The sequence below is a fragment of the Trichosurus vulpecula genome, chromosome 6, assembly GCF_011100635.1.
Source record: "Trichosurus vulpecula isolate mTriVul1 chromosome 6, mTriVul1.pri, whole genome shotgun sequence".
NCBI classification, from domain to species: Eukaryota; Metazoa; Chordata; class Mammalia; order Diprotodontia; family Phalangeridae; genus Trichosurus; species Trichosurus vulpecula.
Genome location: NC_050578.1, coordinates 27392771 through 27420656, shown reverse-complemented (window position 1 = coordinate 27420656; position 27886 = coordinate 27392771). Strand labels below are relative to the sequence as shown.

At 38.8% G+C, this 27886-nt stretch overlaps 1 protein-coding gene across 1 annotated transcript in view; it reads right to left on the bottom strand.

The window, feature by feature from the left end:
* Positions 1-27886, bottom strand: part of WWC2 (WW and C2 domain containing 2) — a 253626-nt gene that overhangs the window by 112971 nt on the left and 112769 nt on the right. Inside the window, exons 3-4 of the mRNA XM_036763173.1 lie at positions 14701-14904; positions 13207-13283 (exon numbers count right to left, since the gene is read on the bottom strand). Of these exons, the coding sequence (XP_036619068.1) occupies positions 13207-13283; positions 14701-14904 (281 nt within the window). The remainder of the gene's footprint in view (positions 1-13206; positions 13284-14700; positions 14905-27886) is intronic.

The window sequence follows — 27886 nt, the reverse complement described above, 5'->3', positions numbered from 1 at the left end:
CACTGTACGCCCAATAACCAAATAAAGTAAATAATTTTAAAATAGTGTGGGTGGGTCTTGAGCATCAGACATACTTTCAGTTTGTTGGTGGTGCTATAAATTGGTTGAATCTTTCTGAAGAGCCATCTGGCAATATGTAACAGCTTCATAATGATTTGTATACCTTTTGATCCAGTAATTTCCAGTTTGAGGGCTTTATTCAAAAAAAAAATACGTATGAAAGAGGGGAAAAACAATTTGTACAAATGACAATAGGTATGTTAGAAATGAGCACAAATGCTCATCAACAATAGTTGAATTGAGCCACAGTATAAAACAAGCAAAACCAGCAAAGATAAATAGCTATTAAAATTACAAATACCATGGCACATTCACATGAAACAATATTTTTAAGTTTAAAAAGAGATGAACTGCAGTTGATTAAAATTAGATACTGGGAGTATGCTTTCATTACAATTATGTAAGAAACCAAAATGTACATTAGCAAAAATCAGAAGGTAAAGTGGAGTCATACAAACAAACAATTGTGAAAAACAGCATGGTAGAGTGGGGATAGAGAGCAGGCCTCAGAGTGAGGAAGACCTGGTTCAAATCTTACCTGGGAGGAGCACTGGACCTTGGGGTCCTGGGCAAACCCTCCTCAGGTAACTCTCTAAAAAGAAAACTTACTCATCTGCATTGGTAGAGGGAATTCCTCACCTAGAACTCCATCCATATACAACGAAATCCTAATGAAATTTTTTTTTAACATTTATTTTTAGAACTTTGAGTTCCAAATTCTCTCCCTTCTTCTTTCCCCACCCTCCCTCCTTGAGAAGGCAAGCAATTCAATATAGGTTATACCTGTATTGTTAAGCAAAATACTTCCATAATAGTCACCTTGTGAAAGACTAGCTATATTTCCCTACACCCTATCCTGTCCCCCTTTATTCAATTTTTTCCCTTGACCCTGTCCTTTTCAAAAGTGTTTGCTTTTGATTATCTCCTCCCTGAATCTGCCTTCCCTTCTATCATTTCCCCCCTTTTATCCCCTTCCCCACTACTTTCCTGTAGGGTAAGATACCCAATTCAGTGTGTGTGTTATTCCCTCCTTAAGGCAAATTCAATGAGAGCAAGGTTCACTTATTCCCTTTCACCTTCCTCTTCCCTCCCATTACAACTGCTTTTTCTTGCCACTTTTATGTGAGAAAATTTACCCCAGTCTATCTCTCCCTTTTTCCTTCTCCCAATTTTTCCTCTTTCACCTCTTAATTTTATTTTATTAGATATCATCCCTTCACATTCAACCCACCTGTGCCCTCTGCCTATATATATGTATATTCCTTTGATCTACCCTAATACTGAGAAAGGTCTCATGAGTCACAAATATCATCTTTCCATGTAAGAATGTTAACAGTTCAGCTCTAGTAAGTCCCTTATGATTTTTCTTTCCTGTTTACCTTTTCATGCTTCTCTTGATTCTTGTATTTGGAAGTCAAATTTTCTATTCAGCTCTGGTCTTTCCATCAAGAAAGCTTGAAAGTCCTCTATTTTATTGAAGATCCATATTTTGCCCTGAAGTATTATACTCCAGAAGCACCCGCTGCTGCTGCTGCTATCGCGGCCACTGCAGCCACCTCTGCCACATGGGGACTGAGGCCAGACCATGCCCTTCTCTCACCCAGGTCCAACCATTTTTCCACTGACCTGCTACGATGTCTTTGGCGTTTGTGGATTGAGAAGTCTGGAAACTGCCACAGCTCAGTGACTCAGTGCCCTGAGGCCTGCTCTGCCAGGTCATCTTTAGCCTTGTCTGTACTGGTGTGGCCCAAGCTGGGCTATGCTCTGCTCCCAGCATGGTGCGATAGACCCTTCCCAGCAACCATCTAGGCTGTCTTGTGTTGGAGATTTATTTCACCCTGTCATTTTGTGGGTTCTATAACTCTAAAATTTGTTTAGAGTCATTTTTTTACAGGTGATTGGAGGGATTTGGGGGAGAGCTCAAGCAAGTCCCTGTTTTCACACTGCCATCTTGGCTCTGCCCCCAATCTTAATGAAATTTTTGAACATTTATTAGGTTATTTTTCTCCTACAAAATAATTCATTAAACTCATTCTTAAAGCAACAGTGAAAGAACTTCATTATGAAGTAAATTATATCAATCAATAAACATTTGTGAAGTGCCTACTAAGTGCCAAGCACTGTGCTTAGTGCTGGAAATACAAAAAGAGGCAAAAGCCAGTCCTTGCCCTCAAAGAACTTACAATCTAATGGAAATGTCTCACTAGGATGCCCAAATTTAAGGGTTATCTTTCCCACAAGTTCCTTTGTCTACTGTCCTAATGGCTTCCTCAATTATCTAATGAATCAGAAAGGAAACGTGACCAATCTTTCTCCTTGACCTCAACCTCTACAATCTAAATTAATGTCATCTGTCCCTTCTATTTCATCAAAAGCCTAAAATTCAATCCCAGATGTTGGGGATTTGTATGCATCTCCTCATCTTCTCTGCCTCTAGCCCTACCTTAATTAAGTCAATGCTCTACACTTGGTGCCATGGCTCTCCAACAAACCCTCCCCCCACCACCCAATGACATCTAAACCTTCCAGATCAAACAAAAGTGTCTCAGTAGCCATATTCTTCTTATTAAACATGCGAAGCAAAGCAAACAAATTATTACATACACATACTATAATTTTTGTCCTCTGGACTTGTTGTCTCTTGTCTGTGGGATCCATTCTCTTTTCCTTTTGCTGAATATGTGTGGTAATGTTAGACAAAGGTTTTCAGTGGGCCCACAGTGGAAATTCGACTAAACTGACAATGATAGACTTCTTCACTACTTTCCCCCTTTCCACCCCAGGCAACTGAACAAAGCTCACACACAGCTCTTCAAAGATATGGGAGAGTGAGCTCTGTGTGCTTCAAATAGTAAGAGATGATTAAATATTTACTAATATGTATTTCCATATCAATGTTGACTATTTTATACTTTAAGCACCCAAGGGGACTTAAAGTTGTAGGTAAACTTAGGCTCAATGTAAAGAAAAATTTCCCAACAATCTGAGCTATGGAAGAGTAGAATGGTCTGCCCTGGGAGGTGCTGTGTTTTCAAGTAAAGACTGAATTAGACTATTACTTGTCTGATACATTATAGATGGATTTCTTGTTCATGCGTGGTAGGGACTTCTGAAGTCCCTCCTAACTCTGAGATTCTGTGACTTGTGGTTACTTCCAAGTGGTACCAGAGTTAGGGCACCATCCATCAGTTCCAAAGAATCAAATGGACCAAACAGCTTGGAATGTGGTACTATCTGGCAGTCTGGCCAATCTGCACAAGGAAAGGATGTATATATGACCAGAAAAAGTTAACTAATTATTCTTATATTTATGAAAGAGGTGAATAGTTATCTATTAGTTACCTATAAGCTTCAGAATAGTTTAATGAAAAAACACAGCCACATATCAGTCAAAGGTCTGGAAACTTTCACATTAAGTTGAAACCCACAGCTAAGGCTCCCAGACAGGGACTATGAACCCAGAGAATTTCTAAGAAAACTGAACTGAAACATCTCTAAAAATGCATCACTTTTCAGAAGGAAATGAAGGTACATTACAGTGAAGTTTCTCCCTAAGATTGGGGTCCAGAGCAATCCTACATATAAAAGTCTTTCCCAGTTCTAGCTGCATTATGTTAGTTTCAGTCGAATAAAGTTAACTACTCCTGTGCTTTTTCACAGGCTTTTATTTTTCTCCAGGATAAGTCTCGCTTGTCCTCTTAAGACAGAGTCCTGCCTGTGAAGCTGCTTGGTGTAAAAAAAAAAAAAAAAGAAAAAAGAAAAGAAAAGCATGATTCCACAAAATAGCTCTGACTTTAAACAAGTCTCTTAAGCTCTGACTCATTCTCCTCAAATGTAAGAGTTATTATGTCTGCTCTGTCAATCTTCTTAAAAATAAAGGGAATATGACTATTCAAATATCCAAATCTAGAGTTCTAAAATCATTAAGAAATCAGGGCAGGAGAGTCAGATTCACTAAGTCCTCTCTCTCTGACCCAATGCAAGGAAATATGGACAGTTAAACAGGTACATAGTCCAGTCTTCATCTAGTCAAGCTGCCTAGTATTTATTAAATATTTACTATGTGCCAGATACTCTGCTAAACATTGAAGAAATACTAAAAGAAAAGCAAAAACAATCCCTGCCCTCAAGGAGCTCAGAGTCTAATGAAATCATGTATGTACAAACAAGATACTGAGAAGATAATTTGGAGATAATCTCAGAAGCGAGGTACTAGACATTCAAGGGGATCGAGAAAAGCTTCTTGCCAAAAGTAGGATTTTAGCTGAGACTGGAAGGAAGCCAAGAAAGCAAGGAGATAATAATGAGGAGGAAAAGAATCCATGGCACGGAGAATAGTCAGTGAAAATGCCCAGAACTAACTGGGAGAAAGAGTGTCTTGTTTGAAGAATGGCAAGAAGGCCAGTGCCAATGGATCATGGAGTATGTGAAGAGGAGTAAGAGATAAGAAACCTAAGAAGGTAGGAAGACACCAGGTTATAAGGCACTTTTTATGTTTGATCCTGCAAGTAATAAAGAACCACTAGAGTTAAGAGAATAAGAGGACTGACACAATCAGAACTAAACTCTAGGAAGATCAATTTGACAGCTGATTGGAAGATAGACTGGAGGCAGGGAGACCAAGCAGAAGAAGGGTACAGGAACAGTTCGGGCATGAGGTGATAAGAGCGTGCACAAAGGATAATGACAGCATCACAGAGGAGATGATCTATATATGAGTGCAAAGGCAAGTAAAGTAGAACTTTTTGTTGTCTTTTGTGTTGGAGTGATTCTCAGCACTAAGGCAATCGAGTGCCTTTGAGTCTTGTCTTTGTTTCAATCAAGAGTCTTTGATTGAATTGGGAGTCTTTGATGACCTGCTTAAGTAACAGGAAGGCTTAGGTCATATGGGCTTGAGTCACATTGTTGTGAGACCTTCTGACCTTGAATAAGTACACACACACACACACACACACACACACACACACATATGTACACACATTTTTTTTTTTTACTCTGAGGTGAACATTTTGCTTGGGGGCTCACTCACTTTAAAAGTGTCATGTGATTTGACCAGACAAGACTCTGGGTAGCCGTTGGAGCCCCCGGCTTTGAAAAACCCAAATGTTGCTGATTCTCTCTCTGGTAACTATGTATGTAATGTCTTGGACAGACAGCTAGAAGCTTGTCTGCTGATTTGTGTTATTTTGCTTTGTTCATACTATTTCTGCTTGTAATTTCTGTTTGCATTTTCTCTGAAGTTCAGGGTGCTGACTTTTTCCCCTGAATTAAGTGAATGATATATGTATGTTTAACTAAAGTGAGATTGTAAACCCCTTAAAGATGCTTTCATTAGAAAAGCAGATCAAAGAACCTGTGCTAGTAGCCTTCCTGTGTGCTGGTGTTATTGGCCTTACATAGCCACAGCAGCGGCAAGAAGCACTGTTGTTACAATGAGAGATGATGAGAAAGTAGATGTGGCAACTGCCAGGACTTGTCAACTGATTGGATATTGCAGGGAGGAGAGGAAGGATGTTGAGAGAATGAGAATTAAGGACGAAACCTAGGCTGGTTGGGAGCCTCGGTGAACTGGGAGGATGGCGGTGTGCTTGACAGTAACGGGGCAGCAATAGTTGGGAAGACGTGACGGTTTGGAAGTAAAGATAATGAGTCTGGTTTCAGATATGTTGAGTTTAAGATAACTTTTCTAGCCACAGACAATGATGTGAACACTGAGAATGAAAAAAAAAACCAATTTCAAAACTGTGCTTTCTCTTATATTTGCCTGTTGATATAATAATAATTTAGGTAACAATTATTATTACTATAATAGTAATAATAATAATAATTTGTGTAAATAACTTCCATTCAGAACAAAGTATTTACGTTAAGGCCATTTTGTGCGAAGATCAGTAAAACAGAGTTAGTCATTCAATTAGTTAAACAAGGTTTCTTAAAGTCAGTGAGAGCTGGAAGAAACTTCCCAAGACCTCTACTCCAACCTCCTAAAACATGACTTTTGTGTATGATATTGCCAACAAGTGTTCTTCCCTCCAGCGACTCATAAGGCAGCCCCATGCCATTTCCAGACAAGTTCAGACATGGATGAATTCTACACTGAGTTGAGACCCTCTCTTCTTCCACAACTGCCACCAACTGACTACTCCTAATTTTGTATTCTGGGGTCTAGAAATCCCACTTTCCCAGAATTTAAGAATGTCAAGATATAATCTGAACAACAACAACAACAAGGCCTCCCACACCCAGGTTAGATTCTACATGGAACATTTATGGGAAAATATGGAATAGAAGCCCACAGGATGACGCCTATTAGAGAAATTTGATCTAGTCAATGAACACAATTGCTCCCAGGATGAGTCCATGTAAGGTATTTTGGTGAAGGGGCTGAAGAAAGTGAGGTCTTGACCTATGTTATGATAAAAAGCTATTTTGAAGCCTTAAAAGAAGCATTAACAAAAAAAGACAATCTGGTACCAAAATTCAGAACATTGATAGAATTGAATTATTGTATTACTTCAGGAAAACCAGTAAAATAGATTTATAAGATTGTATTTGACCTATTTTTTGCTTTTTGAAGAGCGATCATTCTGAGCTGGATTATACTTAGACCTGGGGCAATATTCCTCTGACTACATCTACTGTAGTTAAAAACAAAAACATGGTAACAAGGTAATTTCTCTGATGTTGGACTATCCTGTTCTGAGAAACACATATAAAGTTGATAACAGTTTCAAATGGTATCTAATCAACATTTCAAAGGGTAGTGATAATAGGTGATAACATACTCAGAGAAGCCTACAGAGTCTAAATTAACATCTTGGCTATCAGGGCATGGAATGAAAGCAATTTATATGAGACCATTCTTGCCCTCAGAATTTCTGTACTCCTCTCTTTATTTTTCCGGATTCTACCACTCCCACCCCTGCCTTTGTACATTAAGTCTTATGCTTCTCCAGCCCTGCAAATATCTGCCTATCCTCTCTTCCTTTTTCTTGTACCATGACTCCAGTCTTCTATCTCACATTTCTACAAATATGAAGGTGCAATAAAAATCATTTTGTACTCTCCTTTTACAGGTATTATAAAAAATTTACAGATTAGGAAGCTAATGCTTAGAGAAATTAAGTGATTTGCCTGAGCACATGCAGGGGCCAGGATTGGAAACTAAGTCTGTCCAGACTCAAAGTCCAATGTTCTATTATACCACACTGTCTGGTGAGAATCAAAGAGATGCAGAGGGGATGTTTGAAGGTAGTACTTGGAGCCTCTTTTACCCAATGGCCCACAGAAAGCTATATAGGGTTCTAGGTATTTGTGGGTTAGAATCCTTTCTAAATCATAGCTCACAGGCCTCCAAATGTGTAAAATTTTCTGAATGAGTTAGGGGATTTGCTTAATTCATAGTAAAAATATCTAAAGAAACATTATAGTAATGAAAATAACAACAGAACATTCCTCCCATGTACATTTCTCCCCCAGGGATAAAACAGAGATTGATTTTTTCCCTATGGAAAAACAGTCTCATGCATAAATACCCTAAAAAGAAATAGGGGTCAAGAAGGATGAACAGAGCTAAAACCGTAACTCTGACTGTATAATTCTGAAAAATCCCAATGACCCTAAGAGAAGAATACAGCACAATGTCTAAAGCAATCATTGTGGCTGCACAACACAAACTATGTAAGAAGTGGCACATAATAAATGATGAATATTAGAGAAAGGCATGAATCCCTGAATGCAGTATCATTCACAATTAATATAAGGACTTTCATGAAACATGGGAAGATTTATAGAAATCAGTGTGGAACAAGGAAAGTAGATCAAGAAAACAACATATCGATGCTCCAATGGTATTATAATTTTATATGACCCTAGAGAACAGAAATAAAATCAAAAATAGCGATTAATGTTGGCGCTGGATGACAGCTCTGGAAAGAACACACTTTTTTCTTTTCAGTAGGGAGGTAAGAAAAATTGTTTGAGAGGTGGAGGTGAGTATGATACTCTAGGGGCAGGAGTTCTTAACATTTTTTTTATCATGGATGCTTTTGGCAGCCTGGTAAGACCTAATGTCTGCTAAAAATATTTTTAAATGTATAAGATAAAATACGTGGCATTACGTAGGAAACCAATTATATAGAAATATAGTTGTGTATATACATATACATACACACACAATTTTTTTTATCATCACAGAGTCCCAGGTTAAGAAAGCCTGCTCTAGGGCCTAAGAGTAAATCTGTCACCATTTAAGGTATTTGTATTTTCAAGGAAAAAACAGTGGAGAGAGTGTGGGATCTGAGGTCCAAGCTTGTTGTGGCTATTCAACAGCTTTCAGTCATGTCCAACAATTCGTGACTCATTTGGGATTTTCTTGGCAAAGATACTGCAGTGGTTTGCCATTGCCTTCTCCAGCTCACTTGACAGATGAGGAAACTGAGCCAAACAGGGTTAGGTGACTTGCCCAGGGTCACACAGCCAGTCGGTGTCTAAGGCCAGATTTGAATTCAAGAAGTTGAGTCTTCCTAAAGTCAGGCCTAGCGCTCTCTCTATCCACTGCACCACCTAGCTGCCCCTGGGTTCACATACTTGCTCATGTACTTAGCATCTAAGTAACCTTGGAAAAGTCATTTACATTTTCTGAGGCCTCTCTGGGTCTGTTTCCTTATCTGAAAAGTGAGAGATTCTTCCCTCCCCACTACCACATCCTTTCTGGTTCTTACACAGTCATGATTTCTGTGCCAAAAGGTTTGGCTGAATTTTGTTATTTTTCTAAGGGAAAGTACAATTGTATATGGGAAGGGGTGGTGATTACTGGTAAATTCTTATGTTGCAAAAACCAAAATACATGTAGAAAATTTAATTTTTAAAGAATTGTATCATAAAAGTCAGAGTCCAGCAGAAGCTGAAGCTATCCCACAGGGATCCTTATACAGGAACTAGTGGCTCCCATTTCTTTCGAGTTTGACATAGTTGTTCTATACCATTATAGCTAAGGGCTTTACACTTGATGAGGGGGAGAAAGGAAAAGAATAAACATTTATTAAGTGCCTACTATGTGCCAGGCATTGTGCTAAACACTTTACAAATATTATCCCATTTGGTCCTCACAACAACCCTAGGAGGTAGGTATTATTATGATCCCCGTTTTACAGCTGATTTACAGCTCAGGAAACTGAAGTAGACAAAGGGTAAGCAACTTGCCCAAGGTCACACAGTCAGTACATATCTGAGGTAGAATATGATCTCAAGTCTTCTTGACTCCAGGTCCAGTGCCCTATCTACTACAGCTCCATAGCAGAGGTGTCTCAGGCTTAAGTGGTGAGGTGGGATATATCACCAAACCGGAGCCATGCCTGCTAATCCCCAACTGTCAGAGACCCCCTCAAGACACCGATCAGAAGAGCACAAGAGGGAGATGACAAGAGGGCATTTTAGTCTTTCAGGCAGAATAGGCAAGCACACAATACTAACTAGCTAGGTTCTCTTCCTTCCCACAATGCCTAAGCCACTCAGGCCTGGAAACAACTTGGACTTGTAATAACCAGTATTAGAGAAAGATCCAATGGTAGTGATCTGATCACTGCTGCTGCTACCTCTCCCCTCTCCTAATTAATGAAGGCTATTGAAGACACGAAATTCTACAAGATTCAGGAGTTAGGATGTTCTTTATTCCCAAGAAGCCCTACCTTTGCAGGATCTGTAAACTTCATCATTTGGCTCTTTGTATGAGCAGCAAGGTGGCTCAATGGATAGAGCGCCAGGTCTGGATTCAGGAAGACCTGAGTTCAAATCTAGCCTTAGACACTTACTAGCTGTGTGACCCTGGGCAAGTCACTTAACCCTGTTTGCCTCGGTTTCCTCATCTGTAAAATGAGCTGGAGAAGGACATAGCAAACCACTCCAGAATCTTTGCCAAGAAAATCCCAAAACGGGTCATGAAGAGTCAGACACCCCTTAAGTGACTCAAATATTCACAAAATGAGCTGTCTAGAACCCAACTTGATAGGTTAGTACGAGATAACAGAAATGTAGGTTTTGTTGCAAAATGAGGTCACAAAGAGCCAGACACAACTCAACAAGAATAACGAGGGTTTATGTGTTATGTTTCGGGAAGAGGAAGTGCCCTGTGCTCCCAGAGGGAACTGCTGAAAATGAAGGTGAGAGTACCACTCTGTTTCTATTTATTTGCAGTAGAAAAGAGGAGTGAAAATAGAAGAAGCCAGTCACATTTTGAGGGGGTGTTGCCAGCTAATGAGAATGGACCAAAGAGTAGTTTAACTGAGGAAGGATGGTGAATGGTAAAGAGCAGGTAAAGACTAGGAGTCAACAAGATAAACCCAGGACCTATAGGAACACAATTACAAACACTTTTCACACAAATAAAGTCAGATCTAAATAAATGGAAAAACATTAGTTGCTCGTGGTTAGGCTGAGCTAATACAATAAAAATGACAATTTTACCTAAATTAATTTACTTTTTCAGTGCCACATCAATCAAACTACCAAAAAATTATTTTACATAGTTGGATAAAATAATAACAAAATTCATCTGGAAGAACAAAAGGTCCAGAATATCAAGGGAATTAATGAAAAGAAATGCTAGGGAAGATGGCCTAACCATACCAGACATTAAACTGTACTATAAAGCAGCAGTCATCAAAATTACTTGGTACTGGCTAAGAAACAGAGTGGTGGATCAGTGGAATGGGTCAGGTACACAAGACGCAGTAGTCAATGACTACAGCAATCTACTCTTTGATAAACCCAAAAAATCCAGCTTCTGGGCTAAGAATTCACTATTTCACAAAAACTGCTGGGAAACTTGGAAAATGGTAGGGCAGAAACTGGGCATAGATCAATATCTTAAACTGTATGCCAAAATAAAGTCAAACAATTTAGATATAAAGGCTGATACTATAAGTAATTTGGGAGAGCAAGGAATGGTTTACCTATTCATGTTAGATTCATGGAGAAGGGAAGAATTCACAACTCAACAAGAGATAGCGTTATAAAATGCAAAACAAATAATTTTGACTATGTTAATTTGAAAAGTTTTTGTGCAAACAAAGCCAATGCAACAAAGATTGGGGGGAAGCAGAAAATTGGGAAAAAATCTTTACAGCCAGTGTCTCTAATAAAGGCCTTATATCTAAAATATACAGGGAACTGAGCCAAATTTATAGGAATACAAGGCATTCCCCAATTGAGAAAAGCTCAAAGGATATGAACAGGCAGTTTTCAGAGGAAGAAATTAAAGATATCTATAGGCATAAGAAAAAATGCTCTAAATCACTACAGATTAGAGAAATGCAAATCAAAATAACTCTTAAGTACCACATCTCTCCTGTCAGATTGCCTAACATGACAAAAGAGGAAAATGATAAATGCTGGAGAGGATGTGGGAAAATTGGAACATTGTTACATTGTTGGTGGAGTTGTGAACTTACCTAGCCATTCTGGAGAGCAACTTAGAACCATGCCCAAAGGGCTATAAAAATGTGCATACCCTTTGACCCAGCAATACCACTTCTAGGGCTGTATCCCAAAGAGATCACACAAGTGGGAAATGGTCCACTATGTACAAAAATATTTATAGCAGCTCTTTTTGTGGTGGCAAAGAACTGGAAATTCAGGGATGCCCATCAATTGGGGAATGGCTGAACAAGCTGTGGCGTATGAATGTAATGGAATACTACTGTACTATAAGAAATGAAGAGCAGACAGACTTCATTACAACCTGGAAAAACTTATATGAACTGATGCTGAGTGAGGGGAGCAGAACCAGGAGATCATTATACACGATTACAGACACATGATATCTGTAAGGACTAACTTTGATAGACTTGACTCTTCTCATCAATGCAAGGTTCAAAGACAGTTCCAGAAGATTCATGATGGAAAAAAATATGCATATTCAGAGAAAGAATTATGGAGTCTGAATGCAGATAGAGGCAAACTATTTGCTCTCTTCTCTTTTTTTTCCTTCTTTTTTGGTTTCATTTCTTCTTTCTCATGATTCATTCCATTGGTTATAATTTTTCTTTACAACTGGACTATTATGTAAATAAGTTCAATATGAAGGTATATGTAGAACCTACATTGGATTACATACCATCTTGGGGGGCAGTGGGAGGAGAGGGAGGGAGAGAAAATTTGGAACCCAAAAACTTGTGGAACTGAATGTTGTAAACTAAAAATAAAAAATAAATTTATTTAAAAAAAAAAAGGCCTGGAGCCAAGAGACACGGGGGAAATCACCTAATCTCTCAGGACCTCAATAAAAATGGTAGACTAGATGATCATTAAGGTTCCTACCAGCTACATATTCTATGAATCCATAATTAGGTATTTGTGAGAATACAAGTCTTGTCTTTATTATCAAAGAAAAAAAAAGCTCAGGGAAAATGATAAGTACCCATCTTCCAGAGTTCAAAAAAAAAACCCAAATAATAGTAAAAGTATAGAACAGGAGATACCAATTTTATTAACAATTCATGGTGTTTTTTTTAAAGACCTAGCTAGAAATTTTGTTGCTCATAAGCTCAATACGAGCTACACGCAATGGGTCTGTCAGAAATGCAGCCTTTTACTGTATTAATTTGAACAGAAGTACAGTGGCAAGATCAAAGGACGCAGTCATTTTATTACAGACATCGCATTAATCAGACATCTGGAGGCCTATGTTAAGTTCTGGTTGCCACATTTTAACAAGAAAACCAGCAAACTAAAATGAATGAAGGCAACCAGAATGGCAAATAGTTTGGAGGAGAGATAGCAGAAAGAAATTCACAGCTCAGAGAAAATAAGAGTGGAGGAGTATGAGAAGTGACACACAATAGCTATAATGTGGAAGAAGGGTGTTTTTGTGTAGCTTCAAAAAGCAGTGAAGGTTAATAAATGATAACAGTTACAGAAAGGAGAATTTTAGCTCAATATAAAGAGCTAAACTAATGAAAACTGTCCGAAACCTTAATGATCTGCCTTGTGAGGTAGTGAGTCCCCTGTCATTAAGTTCAAGCAGGTACTGGAAGACCTATGAGAGATGTTGTGGTGGAGATTCCCACTTTTGAGTGAGATTAGCCTAGAGGATGTCCCTTCCAGCATGATCATTCTATACGAATAAGCAATATGAAATATTCTTACCCTTAACCGTGTAGTGGAGATCTCTGCCTTCAGAATATCAGGGTCATACTTAGTGCTGGATGAAGATCCTGAGAACACTTTTGAAAGAAAAAAAATAACCTTTAAGACCCATAATCATATCTGCAACACTCCCATTTTATACGTCCAAAAGGGTTGTCTACTCTGATGCCTCATCATGGGATGGAGGTAACAAATATTTTTTACATTTATGCCACTGGAATTAAAACTCTGGCAGATCCTATCAAGCTGAGAAGATCTCATATTACTGGTCTGTAGCTTGTTTCGTCTGAGGACCAGCCTAGCTGAGTCTAGAGAAGCACATCCCAAAAGGGGAGGATGGCATGGGGGGGGGAGGGAATTATTTGTCCACAATGACTCATAAAATTGTATAAGTATGGTGTGCATCGGTGAAAGCAGTATGCCATCTTTTCCTCAGCATCCCCCCATAAATAGCATCCCCACCCCCTGATGAAACTGCAGTCCTATAAAGTGACAGTAAGTATCACTATGTCTATTAATTCTTTTTTACATTCCTTATTCAGAAAAGGAAAAAATATGAAAACTCATGATCAACTATCCAACCATAATTTAAATCACCCTTTAATAAAAAAATGAAATTTGGCATAAAAGGAAAAAAGGAGCATAATAAAGCTTCATCTTCACTGACTCCTCTTCTCCTAAGAGCATATATACTCTAGATTCGGTCCTTCCCAGTCCTTCTCTTTTTAAAGAGAGTATTTTAACATTCATCATGGTTATTCCTAAAATACTTTTAAAACTCCAGATCAGGGGTTCTTAATCCCTGTTAACTTTAAAAAAAAACTTTGTTAACTTTATTTTAATTGGCTTGCTTTGTAATCCTATGTATTTTATTTTACCCATTTAAAAATATAACTCAGAGGAGTAGACCCTAGGCTTCACTGGACTGGCCAAAAGGGTACAGGACACAAAAAAAGCTAAGAACCCCTGCTCTAGGGTCTATACAAAATAATAAGGCAAAAGAGCAGCCTGACCAGATAAAATCTTTGTGTGAAACAAAAGCCTCATTATGATCAATAGTTTCAACACCTTAACTTTATAAGCTGCATGTGCGTGTGTGTGTGTGTGTGCGCTAGAGTTGTTCCCGAATAACCAAAATTGGATGATTTCTCCTTTCTCTCCTCCCTATTCTTGCAAAGAAAGTAACTAGCAGAGAAATGGCTCAAAATGACAGTCAAAATGAAGAAGAAGATGAAGCTAGAAAAGGGACATGTAATCCACAAAAGAGAAAAGCTTGACCTAAAGTATCAAGGGCTGTTTGCAGCCTCCTGGTACTGGGGAGGCTTAATGAGAAATGTGGGACACATTTTCCTCCCCCGAGCATCTTTAGGATATCTTTCCTACTTGCAGGAGGAAATAAAGACCCCACTGATATCCTGAAGAAACTCCACTAGGCTTCCCTTTCTTATTTGGAGAACCAAGTTCCCAGACAATCACTTTAGACTGCATACTTACGGCTTGTGCGGGAACTCGACTTCTCCTTGTAAGCATCATTGAGGCGCACATACTCATCCAGAGCCAGAGCGAGCCTCTTCTCTTTCACGTGGTACAGCTCCTTCTGTGTGCTGAGAGCATCTTGGGCCACCATCAGGTAGTCTTTCAACATTCTCTCTTGTTCTCTCCTCCATTGCTTCCTAGGATCTTCTATCTGTGTGGTTTCTGGAAAGGCAATGATCGAAAGATTTAAACTACACTTTGATTTTGGTGAAAATTAATTTTTGCAAACAACCACTCCAACTACTTTATTCTCACCCACCTCCACTAGTTTCCCATCCCTCGCCCACTTTTGTATCATGTAGGGTCTTTGAAGGCAAGGGATGTCTTGCGTCTGTTTGTATGTGGGTCTTAGCATAGTGCCTGGAATACAGTAGGCACAGTCCTTTCTCATCATTCAATTCAATTTTTAAAAATTAAATTTATTTATTTTTAGTTTTCAACATTCACTTCTATAAGATTTCAAGTTCTAAATTTTCTCTCCCTTCCTCTCTTCTACCCTCCCCAAGATGGTGTTATACGTGTACAATCATATCAAACACATTTCCACATTAGTCATGTTGTAAAGAAGAATTAGAACCAAAGGGGAAAACCACAAGAAAGAAGAAACAAAAATAAAAAGAGAGAGAAAATAGTATGTTTCGATCTGTATTCAGACTCCATCATTCTTCTTCTGGATACGGGTAGCGTTTTCCATCACGAATCTTTTGGAATTGTCTTAGATCCTTGCATTGCTGAGAAGAGCTAAGTCTATCAAAGTTAGTCATCGCACAATGCTGCTGTTGCTGTGTACAACGTTCACCTGGTTCTGTTCACTTCACTCAGCATCAGGTCATATAAGTCCAGGTTTTTCTGAAGTCTGCCTGCTCATCATTTCTTATGGAACAATAGTATTCTATTACATTCACAAACCACAATTTGTTCTGCCATTTCCCAATTGGTGGGCATCCCATCAAATTTCCAATTCTTGGCAACCACAAAAAGAGCTGCTATAAATATTTTTCTACATGTGGGCCCTTTTCCCATTTTTATGATCTCTTTGGTATAAAGACCTAGAAGTGGGACTGCTGGGTCAAAGGGCATGTACAGTTTTAGAGCCCTTTGGGCACAGTTCCAAATTGCTCTCCAGAATGGTTTGGATTAGTTCACAACTTTACCAACAATGCATTGGTGTTCCAATTTCCCCACATGTTCTCCAACATTTATCATTTTCCTGTTTTGTCATATTAGTCAATCTGATAGGTATGAGATGGTACCTCAGAGTTGTTTTAATTTGCATTTCTGTAGTCAGTAGTGATTTGAGAGCATTTTTTCATGTGACTATAGATAGCTTTAATTTCTTCCTCTGAAAACTTCCTGTTCATATCCTTTGACCATTTCTCAATTGGGGCATGACTTGTATTTTTATAAATTTTGATTCAGTTCTCTATATATTTTAGAAATGAGGTATTTATCAGAGACATTGGCTGTATAAATTCTTTCCCAGATAATTCAATTCAATTTAATTAACATTTATTAGGCACCTACAATGTGCAAAGCACTGGGGATGCGAATGAGGAAGAGAAAGCATCCCAGCCTTAAGGAACTTACAATCTAATACGCAAGGACAACACATTCTAGAGTCACAGCAAACAGAGTGAATATTGAACCATGCTCCTAAGAGAAATGCAGGGCTAGGTCTCTGCAATCCTCTGCTCACAACATTTACTTTAGCACTTTCTTGAGAGGCTTCAGGTACAGATCATTGAATATCCTCTTCCTTTTGGGGGATGTACCATAGTGTTGCTTCATTAACATTGAACTCATGACCAATAGCACTGTAATTCCTGCCTGAATAAAGCTTACTGAACACATGTATTTCTCTGCAGGCACATCACAACCTTCCCAGGCTTAGGAACACTAGAAAGTACTACAGCACTATACTTAGAGGCCATTTTAAATAGCAAAATCAGCAAAAAGCACAAGAAAAAAAATTTTTAAAACCCACCTGTGGCACTACATAGACCACGAAAAGGATACAGTATGAGAGCTTAAACATGAAGGCAGATGGTCGCCTTGTTTGCCCTCAGCTGGGAATATGTACATGAAGTGACTCAAATCTTTTACCTCTCTGCCCACGTCCCTGAACGACAGAGAAAGCGTGGAAAGTATTGATTTTGAGATTACAAGTACATTTTAGTGAATAGGCAGATTCACAAACGTGGAATCTGCAAGTACGGAGGATCGACTGTATTTAATATATTTTAATTAGTTGACTGATTGAGCCTGTAGGGATTTAAGAACTTATCTGTACTCTTAAGAGTCTAAATCCTTTTTCACTTCACAAACTCTGGGATTTTCCACTAATATCAGGCACACACTTATATGCCATATTTTTCTTATTCAAACATATTGGATACATTCCAAAATTCTGACTCTAGTATATTCTATTATTTCTTTCGTTTTTTCTTATTACCTAGTAAATTGAAAGCAGCAACTCATTTAACTTAGTTAAACATGTCTTTCTCTATACACTAAGTATTTCCTCTGAGAAGGATTTTTGCTGGTTGTGTCAATTCATGTATGGTAACAAATGACAGACTTCATAATGAGCAGCTGTAATGAAACACTGTCAGACAGTTTAAATATTCCGAAACATCCTTTGAGTCTTATTCGAAGTACATTAGCTAGCAAGCCTCATAACCCATACTTAATATTACACCGTAACATCAATGGGCAGGGGGAGGAAGAAACAAACAAAATATGAGATAAAAGACATTTTAGCTGCCCTTCTCCCTTCCCACTAATAACTTACCCTAAAATACACTACACGACATGAACCACAGAGACCATGGTTGACATCTCTCATTTAGCAATACCCAAATTATATTATGTAGTATTGATGAAATTTTCCAAACTGTCTCAAAACTTAATTAATTTTAATTTCATTTACACTAGGAGAGTATAAAATGATTGTAACAACAATATGGTTTGCCACTACTGTGGCTGTGTAGGACCAACAACACCAACACACAGAAGAGCTGCCAGCACAGGTTCTTTGATCTGCTTTTCTAAGGAAAGCAGCTTTAAGGGGTTAACAATCTCACTTTAGTCAAACGTACGCATATAATTCACTTAGTTCAGGGGGAAATGCCAGCATCCTGAACTTCAGAGAAAATACAAATAGAAATTACAAACATACATTATACAAACAGAGCAAATAACACAAGTTAACACATAGTAATACATAGTTATCAGAGAAGCACCAAACATCTGGGTTTTTCCAAAGCCAGAGGGCTCTTTAACAACAACTATCCGGAGTCTCATCTAGCCAAATCACAGGACACTCTTCCAGGGAGTGAGAGCCCCCAGCAAAATGCTAACCTCTTCGTTTATATACCCTGTTCAGGGTCAAAGGGTGTCACAACCATGTGACTCAAACCTGTGTGAACTAGGCTTTCCCTTGCCCTAAGCAGGTCATCAAAGACTCCCGATTTAATCAAAGAAACAAAGGCCAGACTCATTAAAGGCATTTGATTACCTAAGTGCTCCAAGGAAAAAACAGTAATAAAAAAAAAAGTCCTACCTTAATTACCAATACAATGATGTAGAAGAGTTTGAGTGAAAATCAACAAGAAGTAGGGTTCCCCCCAAAACTTTTGTATATTTCAATGAATCCATTATTTCATCTTTATGATATATACATCTTTCCAACAATCCATGCCTCCTCGTCCTGTGTGACTCTTGACCATATCCTCCCAAGTATTCGTAAAGTCCTTAGCACACAGTGCCTAGGATATAGTAGGCACCTAATAAATACTTGTTTCTTCCTCTTCCCTTTAAGAATTTCTATCCAACATACTGTCTGTGGCAGTCTTTGCTGAATTTTCTTCTCACTCAGCTCCACCTGAACGCAGCTCTTACAATCAGGGAGACTTAAGAGTCCTGAGCTTAAGTACTGTCTGAAACCCTCACAAGTTGCATGATGCCTTTGCAAGTCATTTAACTTTCTCTGAGGATCAGTTTTCCTCATTTGTAAGATGACAAAGATAACAGGATCTATATCCCTGGGTTGTTATGAGAGGATTAAATGAGATAAAGTATATAAGGTGCTTCACAAACAGTAAAACTTCTCTATCAGTGTTAACTATTATTGTCGGTATTATTCCTCTAACATGTGGAATTTAAAAAAAAAACATTCCATACATTCCAGGGCAGAATTCTGGTTTTTCACCAACTATGCCTCCCATTTGCTATGTGATTAGTCCACATCCTTTTCTGATTGAATATTTTATTACACAAAATCATTATATTTTGCAAGGTCTTATTTGAGAGATGGCCTGTGCCTGTAGGCTAACAAGTATATATTCCTATCATATAATCAGGCATATCATTTGGGATAAGGAAGGAAATAACAAAAATCAAACTGTAGCGTGTAGAAAAAAAAAAAAGGACATTCTTTGCACCTGTTCTTGGAGTTTCCCATTGCCTTTGTGTGATTTCCATCTTTAGTTATCTGGAGGTATTGGTGTTCCAGTTATCACAGTTGTCAAACAAAACTAGCAAAGTAGTTGTATTGAGAAGACTGACCTTTGCTGTTATGGAATAATTAGGGTAAGTAAAAGTGCTCTGCAATTTCCTAAAAGCAATCTAACACTCTCTCTCCTCCTCCTCTTCCTCCTCCTTCTCCTCAACTACAGGACCAGCTCACTGTCCATCCGAACTATCTGTCTCAGATATACATAAACATTGTTTGATGCTGCTGTTCAGTCATTCATTGTCTAACTCTTTGTGACCCCATGGACCACAGAACTCCAGGCCCTTCTGTCCTCCACTATCTTTCTAAGTTTGTCTAAGCTCATGTTCGTTGCTTCCACAACGCTATCTATCCATCTCATCCTCTGGGGTCCCCTTTTCCTTTTGCCTTCAATCTTTCCCAACATCGAGGTCTTTTACAACGAGTGTGTAAAGATGAATATGGTTTACCTCCAAAGGCGATATGTCTATGTGTTGTCGCTGGGCGAGGATTTTACATTTAGCACCAACAGTCAAGTCCCCCCTCTCCGCCCCACCATTGTACTACCAGAGGAAAGGGGCCACACGGTTGACTGACTGAGGATAACTTTTTTATTATTTTTCTGTTTCATAGGTAGCCGAAGCCAAAAAAGTTTCTTCACCAGATGGCCAAACTACTGATGATGTGGCTCTTCATCTTTAGCTAGGATGGTCTTCAGAAAACAGACTCCGGTAGACCCTTCTAGGGATTGTACTTCATTGGCACAGGCTTCAGGAACCCACAGTCACATCTGTACTACGCTAAGACATCAGAGTAGTCATTTTTTTTAGTGGGTCCACAATAACTACCCTACCACTCAAATGAAAACAACACTGAAAATGTCTGAGCTTAGAGTAGAAACAGTGATATAACCAAGCCTACTTCTAGAGAACAGAGAGCAGGGGGTGATGTGTGCTGCAGTGGATTTGGAGCCGGGGACCTGGGAAGTCATGTAACCTCTTGGAACTCAGTTTCCTCATCTGGAAAAGAAGGGATACGAATTCTAAGGTCCCTTTCGGACCTAAATCTGTGTCCTTTAGTACATTTTTCTCCTCTTGGTAGAGAGCAGGGAGACTGTGGGTATAGAATGTCACATAACAGTTTAAGACGGTATCACTATGGCAGAAAGCTGGACTTCCCTGGGTGGGGACGGAGTGAATATCAGGACATAAATGTGGTGTAAAAAGGAAAAGTCAGGGATCCAGTAAAGATGGCAAAGTTATAGAGGAAGCTGTCGTAACAGAACTGTCATGAAAATTCTAACAAATATCTGAATGGGGACCCCAAAAAAAATGATAAAGAAAACAAAAAAGAAGGAGAAGCAAACTGCCCCATCCATTCCAGAACTGAACAAAATGAGAATCGGAAGCAGGTAGGAAGGTAGAAAGGTCAGATCAAGGAAGCCAAGGCCAGCCCAGGTAAACATGAAAGCAGCTGACTGAGGGAGGGAGAAGAGTCATGCCAAGAATACCAGAACAAACACCAGTAAGTCAGCCAACTAATCAACAACAGCAAATAGCACTATAAAATGCCTGAAAGTTTGTAAAGTGCTTTATATATGTCAATTCATTTGATCTTCAAAACATCCCTGTGAGGGAGGTGCTATGATGATCCACATTTTACAGATGTGGAAACTGAGGCACATAAAAGCTGAGTGATGTGCCCCTGAAAGCCAGAGTCATATTGAAGGGAGTATCAGTGCCTGGGCAAGACTTTCTACCTGGATAGATGCTTTGATGGTGATTGGAAACAGAAATGCAGGGAACTAGAGAAGCCTAAATCCTTTAGCAGCTTTACAGCATGCAACAGAGTAATGGAGAAACTGAAAAAGAGAGCTAGCTCTGGAATGGCAGAGGCCGAGCAGGAATGCTAACATGGGGGAGCTCAAGGTTACTGGCTGGCAGGGAGGTAGGAGAGGAAAGGAATGTGGACACAGCTAGGAGCAGCTGCCAAAACAGAAATTTAAAATGATACATTAGAGCAGGGGGAAAATTGTGTGTGTATATATGTTTCTGCATATTGAGAGTTTTTTAAAAGTCTGCATATATCTACATATGTGCAAATGTATTTGACATTTGCATATGTATGCAAATATATTTCAAACTCTCAATATGCAGAAACATCCATTTTTGGATGTGGTCAACATGGGAATTTGTTTTGCTTGACTATGTATATTTTGCTTTGATTTTCTTTTCTGAAGGGGTGATAGAAAATGACTATTAATTTTAAAAATGTAATTAAAAATAATTTTAAATGCTCACACGAAAGCCTTGAACAAACAAAAAATTAATTCTAGGTCCTTGGACTGACATTCGGATGTTAGACCTACTGGGGCTTGGATGTCTCACACACAGCAGTTATACAATAAATTTATGCAATATTAATGACAATTATGATCTGTGTAAGACAGCTTAAATGAAACATATAGCTTGGGAACTCCAACTCTGCTTACAAACAGTATGCTGCCAATAAGCATAGTTCTGAGTTATGCAAATTGTTTTCCGAGCTGGTAGAATGAGTGTCTAAGCAAACTAAAATCAAGGGTTCTATGAGTGTGTTTCATTTATTTGTTTTCATTCTTGCCACAATTGGTTGAGATTGGCATACTCTTAAACATTTACAAAATTATCTCCCAAGGAAAAACAACTAAATAACCATTTGAAACTACTTGAATGTATAGTATTTTTATAAACTATCTCTCCTTTACCGATATCTTTCTAAGGTTATGGAAAAATATACTAAATATACTGCTAAAGTCTTCTACCATCTCAATGGGTCATGGAGGTAACCCTGCATTTCTCAAAACAGTATCAGCAAGCACAAGCTCTGATAAGCCCTACCAAGTGCAAAAGGCTTCAAAAGTAAGGCCTGATTTTACAGACTCTGTGTGTATCATCCAAGAACCAGCCTAAATAAGCTTGGAAAGCCTTATCACACCAGATTGTTGCCCAAAAGATGAGATTGGTGGGGTGGGGGGAGAGATGGAGGAGGGGAGGATAAAGCAAAGCTGAAAGATCAACTACTAAACTGTAGAAGGTTGGCAATCTGTGTCATTCCCCATGCCCGGATGCCCTCCCATCTTATTCACCTCCACTCCTAGAATCTTTTGATTGCTTTAGAATTTTCCTCCATGACATCTGCATGTATCCTTTACTGAGCCCCACAGTGCCTAGTCCCCTCTCCACCAAAATTTAACTTGTACTTATATTGATTTTACCTTGTATTTATTTTTTGGTCTTTGTATCTCCAGGGTTTAGCATAGTGCCCGGTCTATAGGAGATGCTTAATAAATGTTACTGACTGACTCACAGAGTGATGAGTGCCTTGCCAGGGATTTGAGTAAGAATGGGCAGTGACAGGACAGCTAGGCAGCACCATGGATAGAAAGGCAGGCCTGGAGTCAGGAAGACCTGAGAACTTACTACCTGTGTGACCCTGTCACTTAACCCAGTCATTTAACAAGTGACTTAAGACAGTTTGCCTCAATTTCTTCATCTGTACAACGAGGCAGAAAAGGAAATGGCACATCATTCCAGTATCTTTGCCAAGAAAACCCCAAATGGGGTCATGAAGAGTCAGACGCAACTGAATGACAGCAATTATGATGATGAAATTAATCCTTCTTGGTACAGCAGAAAGTAGGGGAGACGCAGCAGAGTTTGATGGAAAGTACGCTGGGTTTCAAGTCAGAGGGCCAGGGTTCAAAGCCCAGGTGGGGCAATGGTCCTGGTTTCCTCTACAAAACAAAGGTTGCTTCCAGCTCTAGATATCTGAGGAGTACAAAGAACTAACGTGAGTGCCAACTGACAGAGTCTGAACTGGAGAGTGGATCCAGCCCAGAACCTAAATTACTGCTAAGGTAAATCACTATTATGACAACAACCAATTAAAACGGTTGCAAAGGCTTGTCATTAAATGCTGTGCTGCTCCTTGGGGACTGAGACACAAAAGACTCAGGGAAGAGCAAAGTGAGGCCGATGAGGTATTGCTTTCTCACCATAAGAGCTGGCAAAATCATATTACCAAGTATGAATGATGATGTTATCAGCTTGACGAATAGTAATGGTGGCAGCAGAGAAACATAGACTTTAAGAAGGAAGGGTCTTTTGGGGCCATCTAGTCCAAGCCCCTTTCCCTATTTTACAGATAAGGAACTAAGGCCCAGAGGGCTTAAGTGACTTGCCCAAAAACATGCAGGTAGAAATGAGCAGATCTGGGATTCAAACCCATATCCTCTGACTTCGAATCTCTTCCTCTTTACGCTCTTCCCAACGCCTACCCCATTTAAAAATATTTTGCAAGATTAAATGCCCTACACATTCTGAATGTTACCATGAGTAATCCTCTATTAAAGGCCTACTCTGATGTCTCATCAGGCCGTGGAGTTGACCTTGGGTTGGCAAAGCCAGTGAATGATCACAAGCTCTAGCAGGACCTATTCAAGTTTAAAAGTCCCAACCACAGGGTGTATACCTCTCAAAGGAGGATGTAATGACCCTAGCAACCTTCTTGCTCTACTAAACAAAAAAGTCTTAGGGAAAGTTCAAAACCCAGGCCACCCTATCAGAGTACAACTATTAGTAATAGTAGTGGGGAATTTGAATATCAATTGCTAGTCAATTTTGCAGGAGTGTTCTACCATACCTTCCCCCCAGTCAACAGTATCAATCTGCACCAGTCCCCAGATCAAAGATCCTTGCTCCCCTGCCCCATTCAATGGTCCTATTCAACTCAAATAAGAACCCCATAAAAGCATATCAGACTCAACTGGTTTGGGGTACCCAATTCCACCTGAGACCTGCTCTGTTTCCATCTTCCCTAACCACTCTTCTTTATCATATGTTCCCTCAATAATACTACATATTGTTGTGTGCACAATGTTTCCTTGGATCCTGAACCTTACAAATGCTAAGCCAGCATTATGATAGAGGACCAGCCTAGTAGTCTGAAGAGGTCCATCTCCAGAGTCATGGTCACCAGGTGATGATTTTTTTTTAGGCCACAGAAATTCAGGAACATCTACTCAAATGTGAACAGAGAATGCACATTGATGAAATCACAGATCTTTGAAGAAACATAAATAATAATTAGCAGAAAGTAAACCAACGTATACAAACCAAGATCATGGAAACATTCTTAGTGGGCTAAAATCTAAGTGATTTAATGATGTTGCCAACATTCCTCTAGGCAGAAGCAGAGTTTCAAGTGACTTCAATGAACTACAGTTGTGACTCATCTAAATGTAGATGATGTCCAGTTAGGATGTTTGGGAAAGCAACACTGTGCAGAGAAAAGTACACTGAACTAAAAATGAGAAGACCGGGCTTTAATTCTTGCTCTGCCGCTAACTAACTGTGTAACTTCAGCCAAGTCACAGCTTCTCAGATTCAGTGACCTCATCAATCAAAGGCACTCTCATCCCCCTGGAGTAAAGCTTCCATTTGAAGAAAGCAAGAAGTCACTTCATCTCATCTTTTGATGCCCGGTGTCTATTACAATGCCCTGAACATAAAAAGCGCTTTAAAAATATGTGTTGAACTGGATTTGATCAGCTGATCCCAAATGCCTCTTCAAGCTCCCAAATTTTATGGTTCTAGGTACAGAGTAGAACTCAGCACAAGTTCAACAGAAGATGCCAAGAGTAAAAGGATAAAAACAAAAGCTAAATGAATTAGTAATGTTTACTAATATTAAAATAAAAAATGGAATGGATTTTCTTGAGAGATGATGGGTTCCTCCTCTTTGTAAGTCTTTAAGCAAAGGTTGGATAACTATTTGGCTGAAATTTTACAGTGAGCATTCTTCTGGTGTACAGATTGGACTAATTGGCCACTGAGGTCCCTTCCAACTCTCAAATTCTAGGGTTCTGTGGGATATCTAAATTTATACAGTGTATAACTCTGCCCTTCCTGCCCTGTGCATCTGCAGAACTGAATACAGTGGGAATGTGAATGACAACACAAATCCACATTTAACAATAGCCAAGTAATAGCTTTAGGGACTCTGGATTCAGGGATAAATTCAAGGAGTTAGACTCAATCTCTAAGTATGTCAATAAAGCTAAGTAAAGTGAAATTATGCTTGTGCTATATCTCGATTATATATAATTTGTATGCTGACATCCAACTGAAATTAAAATAAAACTTTGGGGACACAGGTTACTAGTACTCATATAAGCAGATAAATCTGAACTGTGTGTTCAATGGATTCCTCTCTTACCAAAGGAAAAGGAAGCTGAAATAACTTGCAAATTCTCCTATCAGCGTTTGATTTTACATCAATGAAGAACTTTTCATACAGCTTTGCTCGTTCTTCATCTGGAGGTACAAGATATAGGAGTGCTTACTTAGGTTGGGGCCCCCTAACAAATGTCACTTTACTAAATTTTTTAAAAAGCATTAAGAACTATGGGAAAGACAAAAGATAAAAGGGGCTAAGATTTATAAATCTTCTACAAAAAACCATATTTAAAAGCCAGAATCTAAGGAAAGAACTCTTTAAGTGGTTTGAAATAATTACTATTTGAAACAAGGCAATTTCAGAACACATATGTTACATGGATCTTTCAAAGTTTACATGTTTTTAGACAAATACTAAAGCTAAAATATACGTACTGACAATATTCCAGTATAATTGTTGGTTTCATTATTAATGAAATAGCACATAACAAATACACATTGCAGACTCTATATTGGTTCCTTCCTCAATGATGGCTCTAGCTGAAATTCCTAATATCTGAGGCTTTAATGGAAGGTGTAAGATTTCTCTAGAAATGCTACATCTCTTTAGATTTTCTTTAGCCAAGGATGAGAGGATGGCAGTGCCTATGTTCTTCTGTGAATATATTTAGTAAGCTCCTTGAAGGCAGGGATTGGGGTTTTTTTTGCCTCTTTTTCTATCCCCAGCACTTAGCACAGTGCCTAGCACATAATAGGCACTTAATAATTGTTTATTGAATTCAATAACATATTCATTATCTCCCATTATCTCCACTGGTCGCTGAAGCATTATGTTCCATAACCTTTCCAAGTTATCAATTAGAGTTTCCACTAGGAGGTGTATGTGGGATGGGGTGCTATATAAGCAAGTTGACTTAAGATTGGTGAATAGGTGCCTTGCGTAGAGCAATCAATGAAGTACTTATTAAGTGCCTACTATGTTCTAGGCACCATGCTAGGCGCAGGGGATACAAATACAAAGATGAGAACAATCCTGACCTGGAAGGAGCTTACGTTCTAATAGAGAGAAAACAATACACAAAAAACTATATCGTATGTGCATATATGAGAGGGGTGTGTGTGCATGTATATATGTATGTGTGTGTATATATGTGTGTGTGTGTATGTGTGTGTGTGTGTATATATATAGAGAGAGAGAGTGTGTGTGTGTGGTATGTAAATATGGAGGAGCTTATATATATAAAATATGAGAATATGTGTGTAAATATATATGAATATAACTATATAAATATACATACACATACTATAAAGTAAATATATCTGTATATACACGTATGTATATGTGTACATACATGTACACACACACACACACACATAGTTTAGAGGGAAGGACACTAGCAGTCGGTGGTATCAGGAAAGTCTTTATGCAAAAGATGGTGCCTGAGCTACATCTTCAAGGAAGGGATTCAGGTTCTCTGAGACAGAAGGGGAGTGAGAGTGAATTCCAAGCATGGAGAACAGTTGATGCCAAAACAGAGACAGATGGAATGTCTGGTGTGAGGAATAGAAAAAAGGCCCATTTGGCTAGAAGGCAGAACATAGGAGGGAAAAATGCCCAACAGGCTGGAAAGGATAGGGTGGGGCCAGATTGTGTACAGCTTTAAAAGCTAAAAACAAGAGTTTATATTTTATCACTGAGGCAACAGGAAGCCTCTAGAGTTGAGTAGGGGGAATCACATGGCCAGATTTGCACTTGAAAATTACTTGGACAACAGTATATGGGAAGGACTGGAATAGGGAAAGACTTAGGGCAAAGAGACCAAATAGGAGGCCAGTGCAATGATCTAGGTGAAAAGGTGATAAAGGCCTGAGATATGGTGGTTGTTATTTAAGTGGAGAGGATTTGGATATGAAAGAAAACATAAAAGTAGAAAGGGCAAGATTCAGCAACTAACTAGATATGGACATAATGGGGTGAAGGAGAATGAGAAATGGAAGAGGATACGAAGGTTATAAAGCCAGGAGTCTGGAAGAGTAGTGGTCAACCACCAGAAATAAGGATGTTTGGAAGAGAAAGCAGGTTAGGGGGAAAGATAGTAAATTCACTTTGGACATGCTAAGTTTTAGACATCTCTTGGTCATCCAGTTTCAAGTGTATAAGATAAATGTATAATGTATAAGTGTGTAAGATAAATGAAAATATGGGACTGAAGCTCAGAATAGCGACAACAATAAAAATATTTATACAGCGCTTACTATGTGCCAGGCACTGTGCTAGAAGCTTCATAATTATTATTTCATTTGATAGATAAGAGATAACAAATAGAGAATAAATGGGTGATAGGATAGATACACATACATATATGTGTCTGCCAGCATAAATACATGTGTGTACATATGTACTTATACATACATACATGACGACAGATATACA